Raw genomic sequence first — 13976 nt, 5'->3', positions numbered from 1 at the left:
TTTTGTGAAAACCTCAATTTCGACCAAAATTGACATTTTTTTCACTTGTTTTGCCTGTAGCTAGAAATCAGCCCGTGAGCATTCTCGTGACTCATTTTGCCAGAACGGGTCACAAACTGTTACAAAATCTAGCCACTTAATAATGAGTAATAATAAAAAATACAAATATATTATTTAGCAGATGATTTTGTCCAAAAATGAATTAAAAAAATCACAAAAAGTTAAAAAAATAAAAGTAAAAAATAAAATAAAGAAGTCAACAGTATTAGCAAGGCAGGTTAGTTTAAAGTCTTTTTTTTTTTAAACCAAATAAATATTAACAGCATTTTCACTTGTCACATTATCAGTAAGGCTTAAAAAATATATTTGAATCATTTAAATGATAAAAATGCATTTTAAAAAGAAAGCAAGAGAGCAAGAAAGAAAGAAAGAGATACTGCATTGCAAGAACCATATTAAAGGGTAAGTTCACCCAAAATGTCTGTCAATATTTACTCAATTTTATAATGTTCTAACACAAAAGATGGATGAGGGATAAGACATTCAACAACATAGAAGGAGAAACAAAACTATGCATGGTTTTTGTATCGTTAAAGCAGATTTTTAATAAAGATTTTTGAGAACCTCTTATGAGAACCACAGTTAAATTGTTACATATTGGAAAGAGAGAGAGGCTTAAATCTGTCATTCGTATTAGCATCACCTCAAAATGTCTAGACCATGTGGTAACTGCTGGAGCCTGGGAACCGAAGCCAAGTATTCAGTAAACACTGTTTGTTTGAATAAGTGGGGAAGGTTGGAGGGATTAGTGAAAGATGATGAAGTTCCACCTGCATTCTACCGCACTGCTTCCTGTTTGCACATTGCATCTCCACGCATCTCATCTGTTAGGGATGTCAGTAAGAAGATGTCAATAAGGAGGCTGGCTCAATCCATCTTAGAGAGGGGGAAAAGAGAGAGATGAAAAAACAGAGTGAGAAAGAGAAAGTGCACTTGAGGCAGAGACAGACAGGGAGTATATCCGGGGAGACTAAGAGTCTGTAATGAGTAGCTGCAAATTTCCATCCACAGGAAAAAGAAAAAAAAAATCCTGGAATGATGCTTTTGTGCCTTGTCATTGTGAAAAGGTGTCACGCTTTTGGCGAGGGAAGCAAATGGGCTGAAGGCATGGGGGGAGGGTGGCATGGTCTGTTAGACATCTCAGTACGTTGACAGATATTTGGGAGGATATACCCCTAGATACTATGTCATTATTTTGGATCAAAGTGTCAAGCGAGTATATGATTTACACTCATAACAAAAGCAGCATCCGGAATGGATGAGTCGGCACTCTCCCTGCTGGAGCCCAGTGCTGGATATTACATTGATGTAAAGGTGTTCACATCGCTCATCTCCACTCACGCCCGCCGAATGAGTCTCTGTGTGTATTAGCGAGTGTGTCAGTGAGGGAGAGAGAAACAGAAAGATGCATGACTATGGTGTAAAATGGCTCAATGGTGCTCATCCTGAGCTGTGAATATAACAGGCGAAGCACTCACTCTCTTCAATGTTCAACAGTGCAGCCAGAGTCATTTGGCACCTGCCTGCCTGTCTGTCGGTCTGTCTGTCTGTCTGTCTGTCTGTCTGTCTGTCTGTCTGTCTGTCTATCTATCTATCTATCTATCTATCTATCTATCTATCTATCTATCTATCTATCTATCTATCTATCTATCTATCTGTCTGTCTATATATCTATCTATCATGAGCAAACCTTTTTAAGAATAGGCAAATTAACAAGTACCATTAAATATGCTAGACATGTTACAAACAGTGCTGTTTAAGTATTTAGATCAAAAGAAAACTTTAAAAACCTATAAAATTGTTTGAAAATTAATTTATATGATTATGATATATTTATACTTTATAATATTTATGATTCATTTACACTACTGTTCAAAAATTGGGGGTCAGTAAGATTTTTTTAAAGACATTTATACTTTTATTGAGCAAGGATGCATTAAATTGATCAAAAGTGACATTAAAGAATATTTATTTTTTTTTTTTTTAAATGCTGTTCTGTTGAATTCTGTTGGATTCTAAGAATCCTGAAAGAAATATATCACAGTATTCACAAAAATATTAAGCAGCACAACTGTTTTCAACATATATAATATTAAGATCAATGTTTTGTCATATTCTGATCATTCTGGAGCACCACATCAGCATATTAGATAGATTTCTGAAGGATCATGTGACATTGAAAACTGGAGTAATGATGCTGAAAATTCAGCTTTGCCATCAAAGGAATAAATTGCATTCTAAAATATAATGAAACAGAAAACAGTTATTTTAAATTAATATTTCACTCAAATGATCAAATAAATGATAAGACACTTCTTTCAAAAACATAAAAAATTACTAACCACAATCTTTTGAACAGTAATGTATTCATTATAGATTTCCTAATAACACTAAGAGCCAGAATTGAAAGAAAATTCCCCTAATTCAGTAGGAAAACAAAGACTGTACCTCAATAACCTGTGCGTGTCACATCCTTTTATCTGAAGGCTAGTAAACCAACACAGGTTTGTACATTTTGCTATTATCTATCATCCCGTTGACTCTCCTTTTCCATCCCAGGTGACACCAGGTGGAGCCTTTTGAATGAAAGGAGTGAACCTGTTTTAGTCCAAGCATTTGAATTAGAATAAAATCCCATAGGACTGACTTCTGCTAGTTGCAACCATTTGAGTTTCATTAGTTTCTATGTCTAAACTGCCCTTTGAAAATGCAACATGATAGCCAAGGCCTCCCACCCACACACCACCACAATCACACACACACACACACACACACCTTCTCTTCTATTATGACCAGTCTGCTTCCTGTAAAACATCCAAGCAGATTCTGAATCTATGAAACACACAGAGACACGTTGCGGGTTGAAAAGGATATTGTAACGTCCAAAGAGCTATTTATAGTGGACAGAGTATCTGATCAATTCCCAAACACCACAGGCCAACAACAAACAACCCAAGTCTTCTTGTAAAAGAGAAATATCAAAGTTCACATGCTCACATATACAGTAGATCAGAAATGAGTGTCACAGTAGGAATGTGGGCCTAAAGTTAGCAAACAACATAACAGTATGATCCTCCTTGGAGGAATGCATATATGCATGATAGGAAAGGTTATTTAAATCTTTTTATCATGCTAAAAGGCAGAGAGTTCTGACATATGACGACCTTATGAATTATTAACATAGCTGCTATTAATGTATGCATAATTAATCACACACAAACTGAATGGAGCCTATAGCCCTTAGCAAATGTAGATTGAGTCTTTTACAGGATCAAACAGAAGGGCATTTTCTTTTAAAGGGTGATCTGGGAAAAACCCATTTCTCCTTTGGTTGTTTATGAGAGCTTTCTTAAAGGAAATATATCTACTACACTTCACAGGAAAAGCTATGTTGAATGAATGAGGTAGGGAAGCATATTGTGTTTACTCATTTGTAACACATTGTTTTGTCCCCATGGAGCACTGCTTTAGTTAGAGGAATAATGCAAAGCCGGTATGGTAAGGTTACCATAGGATACAGACGTTTTTTTTTTTTTTTTGTGGAATTGTTTTTTTGAAAGTACAAATCACTTTGACTGGGTGTTTTTTCCTTTTTAACAACAACATACAGCCAGTTTAAAGCTCCAAAAGCGCTTGTACTCGGAAATGGCTTCATAATAAGATGGATTTGCAACGAGCCAAACTGGGTTGAGTGTGAATTGACAGGTGATGAAGTGGAATGATCTCGAGGATATGGCAGCTTATTTGTCACATGGGCTCCCGTAGCGATTGATTCATTATAATTTGTGTTTGTAGGTAGCCGGCTTCTATTAAACGACAACAAGTCCTGATATTCATCACGGTTCCTTCCGAAGAGGCAGAAATAGAAAAACGTAATCTCATCCCGATGCCAGGGCGAGCCTGAGGCACTCCTTCACCTCGCTTTTTACTGTCGAGCCTCCCCTAGGGCTCACACGGTCTGGAAGAGAAGGGAGGGAAATCTATAATATAGCAGATGGCAGAGGATCTATGGGAAATTCTATAATCAGGGGTTGGCAACCTAACACCGGGCTGAGGAGTGCTGTCTTTCTCTGAGCTGGGGAAGGAAGGATAAATCCACTCCTACCAGGTGCGAAGATGAAGCCGCGGTGGTCCGTTCCTGTCTTCACGGGTGCTGTGTGGAACGAGACGAGCGGCTTAGAGATGCTGCAGACCCACCGAAAAGATGGCAGGGTGAAAAGAGAAGGCTTCAAGGGAGTAGGAGGCAAGAAAACAATGAAAATAAAAGTAAAGGAAGGCCTGCATGTCATAGAAGGAAAAAGGGAAAGTGTGTGATGTCTGTGCAGAGTGACTCCATGTTGAGATTGGCTTTCAATGTGCCGGCGGGTGTGAGACTCCCCTGCTCCATTCGCAGAGTCAAACAGCACACACGTAATTTCTCTGCAGCCTCACTGCAGCACTACATTTGTAGACATATAGACATCTCCTAAGCCTCCGTGGAAAATGCCACCCTTGCTACAGGCTCATTTCTGCTCCTATCACTAAGCCCTGCTCAACAAAGCCTGTCTCCAGTTTTTTTTAAACAAGAAAATAGCTATGCACTACCTGCCTTTGCTGCATGATAACCTCTCCTCAGTAAGCTCCTTGTGGATGGAGGTAAATAAACAACAGGACTCATTATGAGTACCGATTTCCTCCCAGCACTCTGGGGACTGTGTAAATAAGCCATAAGATGACTGAAGGGTCAGCTTCCAAATAACAGCGAACACCAAACTGCTATTAAAATGAGTTAATGGAACGGTTTTATTTTAATTGAGGTCCTTCATATTGCTTTTTTAGTTCATGTAATACATAATCCTTTTTTTAATAATTTTATTTAGCCGCAGCATTTGTATTCGTGGAAGTGCAGTGAGAATATGCTTTTCCACCTCTGACTGTGACATATTAGGAGCATTTGAACTTTAGTGGAGTTAGAAAGAAGAAAAAGGGACTCGCTTGATCTTCAAAACACGTTTTTTTTTGTCCCCAAACACTCCCTAAAATGAAATAGAAAATGCTTTGCACTTTAATTTAACTAGTTTTTTGTCCTGAAATGAATTAAAATCAGATTTAATAGGCATTTTATCTCCGGCGGTGAAAACAAGGGTACAGTCTGATAATTATTAATTGCCGTTCTAGCGTGCAGTTTGAATTAGTGCATAATTTGCATGTGTAAATGCAAGTACGGTCTGATGTATCAGTCTTAGTAGAGATAATACATAAATTGCAGCAGAGGTGTGACAAGTATGTTTTTTTCCCCCATTGCTTTACCACCTGAAGAACTCGCTCGTTGCATCTGGCCCCTCTACAATGAACGCTCTTGCATCCGGACTACGGAACCAATTGTCACGCTGGGAAGAAGGCAAATCAAATCTCACAGCGGCAACTAAGCGAGGAGATTGCTTTTCCTCTCCGCTGGCTGGAGTTGGAAGAGTTCGGTTGGGGTTAGAGGCTGCAGGTTAGAGAGAAAGAGAGAGAGAGAGAGAGAGAGAGAGAAAAAATGAGGTTAGGGTGTCGCCTAGCTCTCTGAAGGTCTCGTTTACCGCCCCCTTTCCATTACTTTCCTCTCCAGCCTTTCCGCCTTCACTCACAGAGCTCTTAGGGTGCGATTTGCCCCGCCGGACCCTTAAGTATGTGGGAAGAAACACAACAATAATTACGGGGATAAGGTGACACTGGCCGCCAAACTGGGGCCGCTCGGATCATAACAACACATTGTGGAACCTGATTAAGTAGCCATTTGTGGCAGCTCGTCTGTAGTTTAAGCAGCCCTCATCTCTGAGCCTGAAACCCAACCTCTGTGAAAGAAATATTGATAGTCCTTATGATTTGATGGCGGTCAGTGGTGTAGGCATACAGTACATTACTTTACAGGAAGATTGCCGCTAATGCATGGAAGCTCTCTGGCATAAAGACCTCTATGGGCCAAGGGCGCCTCTTAAATGCCCTCTGGCCATCAACCTGAATTAATGAAAAACACAAGAACGTTGTGCAATACAATTGATATCCCTTTTTGATGGAAGCTTACTAATTATCATGATCCATTAGCGAATCATCACCACACATCAATAGATGCTTTTGTTGTTGAATAATGGCACTTATCTATCACGTTCTTCAAAGAACGTGTTGATATCTGCTCGAATACAGTACTGAAGCATATTTCGTAATATCTATCAGTGAGACGTCTCTATGGAACAGCAGCTGCATTTGCATAACTGAAGCTATTACTCCAATTAGCCCACTCTGATATAAGCAGAGAGATCAAAATGTCAACAGAAGGAAATCTGCTGAGATGACGGAGCCTGCATCATCGATAGCGACTCTTCTCGTAAAAGGGTTAGTGATCCGTGCAGTGTAACTGCGTTTCAACAGTGCTCTCATTTGTTTTAAGTGCCGTGGCCGAGGAGAGTGAGAGCATAGCTTCATATGTGTAGATACACAAGGAGGACTCTCGCTCTCCCAGCAGAGGTCTGGATAAGGCTGCTCATAACCAATTATGGGCTGGCCACATAGAGACACATCATTTGGAAATTTGTATACTGTCTTTTTTTAATGAAGCCTTCCCCTTGTTATTCAGTGCATTGCTATTCATTAGTCTTTTTGTGGACGACTGTAGAGATGGAAAGGCTCTGTAATGAGTTCTCACAGGGACTAAAGTAGAGCACAGGTGGCATAAAAAGCCCAAACTCTTTGCATATATATATATATATATATATATATATATATATACACACACACACACACACACACACACACACACACACACACACACCTGCCTTGTTAGAGTTCTGATATAATTGCTCATGCCTATTACTTTGATATTAATCAAGTCAAGACGGACATGAACAAAGAGGCAAATAACTGCAACAAGAACAAACAAGAGTATGTTCCAAATTGAGGTCTGCTAATATAATGTTAATTAAAATGGCTTTTTACAAATGATCTCCTTGATTACAATGACTTAAGGTTTAATTACAGCCATAGCAAAAAACACACACAGGCAAAAAAACCCTCCCCCCCACACACACACACACACACACACACACACACACACACACACACACACACACACACAAAAGAGGACATTAACCTTCAATGGGTCCAGATTTCACCAGCCCAAACATCTCAATTAGGCGTCTGGTCAGCCGTCACTTGTAATTAAAATATTATCATGCGTGGAGGCAATTAAGAAGTGTGGAGGTGAAGTGGTAAGCTGCAGCTTATTTTGACTGAAGATGGAAGAAGGTCTGAGGTCAACAGTGATCAGCATTACTACACTACAAAAACAGTCAAAATTAGTAAAAAAAAAAAATTTAATATTATTTAATATTATAATATATTTAACATGCCTCTAAAGAGAGTTTCTTACATATAAAAAAAAATGTATATATATATATATATATATATATATATATATATATATATATATATATATATATATATATATATATATATATATATAGTTAAAATTAATTCAATCATGACAACTATCAAAATAATTTTGGCACGTTGATAATATGGCAACGTTAATGTAGTTGGTCTTAGTGGACATAACGATGTTTGCATAATATAATATAATATACAGTACTGTGCAAAAGTCTTAGGCCACCATTATATGTTGTTTTAATTATGTCTTTTTATTAGAATATAACCAGAAAATACAGGAAATTTGTTCTACAGGCTAAAGTGGCAAGTATTTAGTGACCTCCCCTTACACTTGAGCAATAACAGGAACCTGGCTCTCTTAAACCTAATGGAATGGAAAAAGGACTGGAAGGCCAAGAAAACTTTCAAAATCTGATAAGAAGTTTTCTATGAGAAACTGAAAGAAGTCCAAGAGGTCACACTAAAAAATATTTTTGCTTAAAGAAGCCATTTTGTTCTTTTTTTTTTTGTACAGATTTCCTGTATTTTCTGTTTGTAACTTAATAAACATACAGAGAAATAAATATATATGGTTATTAAAACGTTTATAAAACAACAAATCTGGTGGTGGCCTAAGAACTATAATATAACATAATAGTTAAAAAAAAAAAAAAAAAAAAAAAAAGTAAAAGTTCCAGAAGTACGATCTAATAAAACCATTGTGAAATAATTTCCACTAACATGTCACTTTTATGTATTTACAGTTGTAATTTTTTGTGCTGTAGGGATCTCCTAGTCACTGTTGATATATGGTGGGAATTGGAAAGGAAATGGGCACGTGTTTGGGATCATAGATTTATGCAGAGTTATTCTGTATGTGATTATGATAGCTTGTATCTGTCTCCCAGCAGCTAGTCTGGAGGTCCCTGGCTGGCGGCATAATCATTGGTCTTGTTGCACCGTCTGCATTAACCTTCTTATCGTCTGGGTGACTGCTGTTGTCAGAGGGGCTGATGGCTAGACATACCCCTGGAAGGAAGCCATTGAATTCTTTTCTATCTCGGTTTAGAATCAGCTGAAGTTGAATCTGAGAGGCAGGTTTCTCCCAATGGAGAACACATGCATGTGTAGTAGCCAGTTAGATTGAAAATGTTTAATCCAAAAAGAAAATTTTTCACTAAATGAAGATAATACTATTTCTTATCATTATATGCACTAACTGAGCAACAGTCATTTACAGTGAAATTAAACTGCATATATTTTATACTAATAATTTTAAATATGAAAAATGCAACGTGGAGACTTTTTGACCATGCAAATGAATCGTTGAATAAAGTTCCAATTCACTTTAAAGTTATTCATGGAAATTAATTGAACTTCCAACATGACTTGGGAACATATCTGTCTTCACAGTCTAATTCCTGCAAGTTACAAGTCAAAGAGGATTGTGAAATTAGTCGTGCTGTTTACAAAATTTAATGACCAAATATGAAGTGCATTAAAGTCTTTGCATTATTCATATTTATGTTGCTTGATTTCATAACACCAGCAATACCACCACAAATATACTGCAGATACTCGATACATATATTACCCAGCTCTACAGCACACTTCTAGTCTTTTATTCAGAAAGCAATGCCTTCCAGAAGACTCTGAAGTGTCTTTTTCAATGTGGGTCAAAGAGTCATCAAATGCAGATCGAGGCTTTTTCATCTGCAATTGCAAAGTTAAAAAATCCCCTGACATGCTCTTAATTTCCTCCCTCCGTTTATTTATTTCTTTGATATTTCCACATTAGCATCCTCAAAAGTGTTGTGAGGAAAAGCAGTACTCGAAGAGAGGAAACTTTCTTCTCTAACCCCCAAACCCCTTCTCTATTCCCCAGTCTGGCTTAATGACATTTTGAAGAGCGTGGTCTGACTAAGGATGGTTTTGTGGGTGGGGGAGGCTGGAGGAGTGACGACAGGAGCAGACTCACTGCAGCAGAACAGGCCACATGTGCTTAGAAAGAGAATGGGGGAGTTTGCCTTTGAAAGCCCAGGAAGCTAACTAGAGTCTTTGTGTAAAATAACATTTATATTGAAAGGCAATTACTGGTGACATTATTTTGGTTACTGCATAATTAAATTCATTTTTGTTCTCTCTCTCTCTTTCTTTCTTTCTCTCTCTCTCTCTCCCTCCCTCTTTAATTCTGTCTCTTTCCCCCAGACGGAGAATTATTCCATTGACTCCAGTTATGTAAACAGCAGAGCACACCTAATTAAAAGGTATGTCTTTATAAAGCAATCAGATTAACTTATCTCACTTATTTAGATGTGTTCTTAAAGCGGACAGATCATAGTTTCTTTTTTTTTTTTCCTTCATATTTTCTTTTGTAGTATGCTAAACACCCTATTTGCATGTGCAAAGAGCAATACAAGTAATTTAGTACATATTCTGCCTTTTCCACACTGTCTGGGTGTACCAAGTGTCAGATATTTCGCAATGAGATGTTTTTGCATATTAGTTTCAATGGATGAGCTCACAATTCAACTTCAGTGTCACCGTACAGCACTCTCTTTATCTTAAAAATATACGGCCCTTTTAAAATGCCATTTCTCATTATTGTGGGTAAGATATTAATGCTCAAAATGTTTATAAATGGCCAGTGTTAAGTTTTAATAATTCAGTATTATAAGTGATTTAGCACATCCTCATCAAGTATTTCTTCTTTTTTCCCTAATATGAATAATTCCATCAAATCCCTGCAAACGTGTATACATATTACATGTTAGAGAATATTAAAGCTGTAGCCCAGAGCGGAGGAGGCTTGGGTGGTTAAGCTACATCTGTGTAGATGTTAATCAGATAGCTAAATCTACATGAATTTTAATCCTGGAATTCCAGGGGATTCTTCCTCAGTGCATACAAGGAGGGCTTTGTAAGGCCACAGAGATAAGGAAAAGGTAACGTTATTAAGCATTTTTGAAGAAAGGAGCAAGGACAATAGATCCTTTGTACTGGCAGGACTTGGCCAGCATTCCTCAGTCCACCTAAAAGGAGGCTATTGACTGGCATGGACCATTGGCATGCAGATATGCTACGGATGTGCGCCGGGACTGTAATGCCTCTCTTACCTGAAGCAAAAGAACATTCCGGTTTACCTCGGTACCGCATTTTTCAAACCAATTACAGCAATTTTATCTTCTGAAGAAAGCACTGCCTATGTTTACATAAACGAAGAGTATTCAAGTGTCGGCTGTTTGGCTCTGCGACACTACAAAGAAATCCCCTCTGGAGCCTGTGGGCGCACAGACTGGGACAGGTGCAATTAGACTGATAAAATCAGAGGCTGCAGTACCACCATTGCAGTGACATTGCTAGAACCCCCCTTTCTCTCTCCCTCCTCTCTTTCTACTTAGAAGAGGCTACAGAGATGCTTTTGTCTATGTAAGTCAGTGTGTGTTTGTGTATGCATGCGTTTCTGATCCTCGCTGTTGCTTCAGAAGCTGAATGTGTTCCACTGGGCTAACTATCAAATTAAGGGAAATCAGGCTTGTGCACTGCAGCTGTCAATTTGCAGCTTCTTCTTCTTTTTTTTTTTTTTTTTTTTTTTTTTACCCCTCTCGCTCTTTCAAGTCATTGAATGTAGGTAAAGAGGGAAAGCATAGTTTGCCCAAATTATTACACCTCTTCTTTAAAACTTCCAGGGGTTTATGTGACCAACATAAGTTTTCCTCAATAAGTGGCCTGATTTAAGTCTTTCTCTTCCAGGAAAATAAAGCATAAATATTGATGGCTCATGCAGGGGTGTTATACAAGATATCTGTGCTGTTTTTTTTTTTTTTTTTTCATTTGTTTTTTTTTAACATTTTTTACATGAAAACAGTTGTACTTTTTTAAAGAGATTGGGCCTCATTTATCTAACGAATGTAGAAACCAGCGTACATCTGAATGAAAAAATCAGCTTACGACAACACTCACGTGTGATTCATTAAACTTTCGTACGCAGCTAATTCCGGCGTACGAATGAATGGGTGTTGATAAATGTGGCGGCTGAAAACAATCGTCATTTAAATATCACGCCCCAAATTTTAGAAGCCTCGCCCTATATTTTACGACACAGAAAAACGTAACCCGGCCATGAAGAGGAAGTTATCGCGTGAAAAATAAATTTATCTTACTCTAAAAACACCCCTGAACCTCATAATTGTAAACAATAAAATTAATTTAAATGAAAAAAACTGTAAATAAAACTAATAATTTGACAAATTAATTTGACATTTTAATCATGTCATTTAATGGTTAATGATTAGTGAGTGATTGTTGGTCAGGAAAATAATCTAAATGTTCTCATAACAATTCTCACCAGATTTACTATGCTTCACGCAAGTTCCCGCTGACTCAAAAACGTGCGTACACGAGCTGAGACCTGATGTGAGATTTGATCGTAGCCACCGCTCATGCTCATATTGATAAATGCCAAATTTTACGTACAGTTTTCTGGCATACGATCATTTGATAAATGAGGGCCATAGTTCTGTTATCATTTACTCACCCCCAGGCTCCATTAGTTAACACTGGTTAAAAAATAAAAATGAGCTATCAAAAATACCTAAGATTAAAAAATGCATTAGAAGCATTTTTTTATTATTATTATTGTTTTTTCCATTTTATTGTAAAGTGTTACAGTGAACCCTGCAGTGAATATCCTTTTGTCAATACCATGAAAGTGAAAGGCAATCAAGTTTTAAAAGACAAAAAAGAATCATAAAAGTATTTCAGACAAATCATATTCTGGAGAAATTAAAAATATTAACCTCTCATGACTTAATCATCACCATAATATGCCTTTATTTTGGTCTGTTCCTCAAACAAATCCATCATATGCATCGCTTTTATAATACTTTTTTTTTTTTTCTTTTCATTTTGGATTTTGACAACCCTAGGCCTCATTCACTTACATTAGAGAGCAGTCAAGATATGTTTCAATATCCACGTTTTGTGTTACATAGATAAAAGAAAACCAGAGCTTGAGAGTCTGACATAAGGGTGAGTAAATGATGACAGAGTTTTCATTTTTGGGTCAACTATCCTATAAATGCATCTGCAATCCACAGATATACAAGACGTATTTCTGAAAGCGTCTATAGAAAATGTAGGAACATAGAAAATCTCTGCACAGCCACAGTGAGTGCAGGCCATTGACCCCCGATCCTTTATCCCACCATATAAGAATCTTAGTAAAACCACCTCTTTCCAGCTACACCAAAGGTGTAGCTAGAAGATAAATAGAGGTAGCATGGGGTGAAGAGAGAGAGAATGATGAAACCAAAGTTGACAGACAAATAACACTATCCTTCTTTCTCGTCTTTTCTCCTTCACCTGGCTGTAGCACGTCAACATTCAAGGACATGGAAGGAAACAGTCTGAAGGACAGCGGGCATGAGGAGAGCGACCAAACCGACAGCGAACATGATGTTCAGAGAGGGCACTACGCTGACACGGCTGTCAACGATGTACTGAATATGACCGTACCCCCCAACAACTCGCAGCTACCTGACCAAGGTAAGACAGAAAGATCTTGACTAGCTGAAAGCATATAAGAAAAAAAAAAATCAAGACGTAGCTTCGCTGGCAGAGTTGGCCTTGAGGCGCCTAGCTAATGCACAGGCAGCACTTCTCTTCCTGGAGTGTCTTTGATTCGAAGCCCAGGAACATTATTGACGGATGTGAGCCGCGTCTGCAGTCGACTGCAACACTTCAGATCTAGACCTAAATGGCAGCAATTAGGCTGACAAAGGTTGAAGGTGGAAATCTACATATCACGCAGTCTCCTCATGCATAATTCACACGGATCATTTAGCAGGGAATTAATGTTGATGTTTCTTTTTCTTTTTTTTGACTGCCGTTAAAGACATCCGGTATGATGGCAGGAGTCAGTAGGAGGTCATGTTCACTCTCAGCTACTGTCACTCAACGCTACAAAGTTATAGAGAGACGAGTGGCAGCGCTACTGAGGATCAAAGCGCCGAGAAGACCAAAAGAGGGCTCTGAATGGTTTTATTGCACCGATTGTTTTGTGTTGTCATGCTCAATCAGCCTTTGATCTATGTAATTTAGGACAATTGAACACCTCCAGTGGCCGCTAATAGTCAATACCGAAAACTCTATTCTTGTGGGATGGAAATTAGTCAACCAATTTTCTGAATTACAATGAGAGCTTGACATTTGCTGAATAGAAAATAAAAAAATAATAATAATAAATAAAGAATAAAGAGCAGAATAAAGAATAAAAGTAGAATAAAGAGCATTTCTGAGGGAAATGAGGTCATTAAAATCAACAGAACGATCACTCAGATTGGAGTTTAAAGAACGTGACGCATTATGGCACGCCTGCGACGCGTTAAATCAAGCCTGGCTGCGTCTGACTCATGGTACTGCTGCTTACAGATCTCTGTGTCTTGCTTGGGGAAGAAAGCCTAATAAGAGAGCTAAGGATGAGAAAAGACCAAGTTAACGGCTATAAAATAATTTAGCTTGTTCATCCTCAT

The 13976-nt window shown here is 38.0% G+C and overlaps 1 protein-coding gene across 4 annotated transcripts in view; it reads left to right on the top strand.

Moving 5' to 3' along the window:
- The window catches only part of pcdh19 (protocadherin 19), a 57903-nt gene that overhangs the window by 20838 nt on the left and 23089 nt on the right, over positions 1-13976 (top strand). For all 4 annotated transcript variants that reach the window (XM_048175960.1, XM_048175959.1, XM_048175958.1 and 1 more), the window contains exons 3-4: positions 9652-9710; positions 12818-12990. In XM_048175960.1, coding sequence (XP_048031917.1) covers positions 9652-9710; positions 12818-12990 — 232 coding nt within the window. The remainder of the gene's footprint in view (positions 1-9651; positions 9711-12817; positions 12991-13976) is intronic.

The sequence above is a fragment of the Megalobrama amblycephala genome, linkage group LG23 (genome assembly GCF_018812025.1).
Source record: "Megalobrama amblycephala isolate DHTTF-2021 linkage group LG23, ASM1881202v1, whole genome shotgun sequence".
Taxonomy (NCBI): Eukaryota; Metazoa; Chordata; class Actinopteri; order Cypriniformes; family Xenocyprididae; genus Megalobrama; species Megalobrama amblycephala.
Note: the sequence above shows the minus strand (reverse complement) of the source record. Positions and strands in the feature narration are given on the sequence as shown.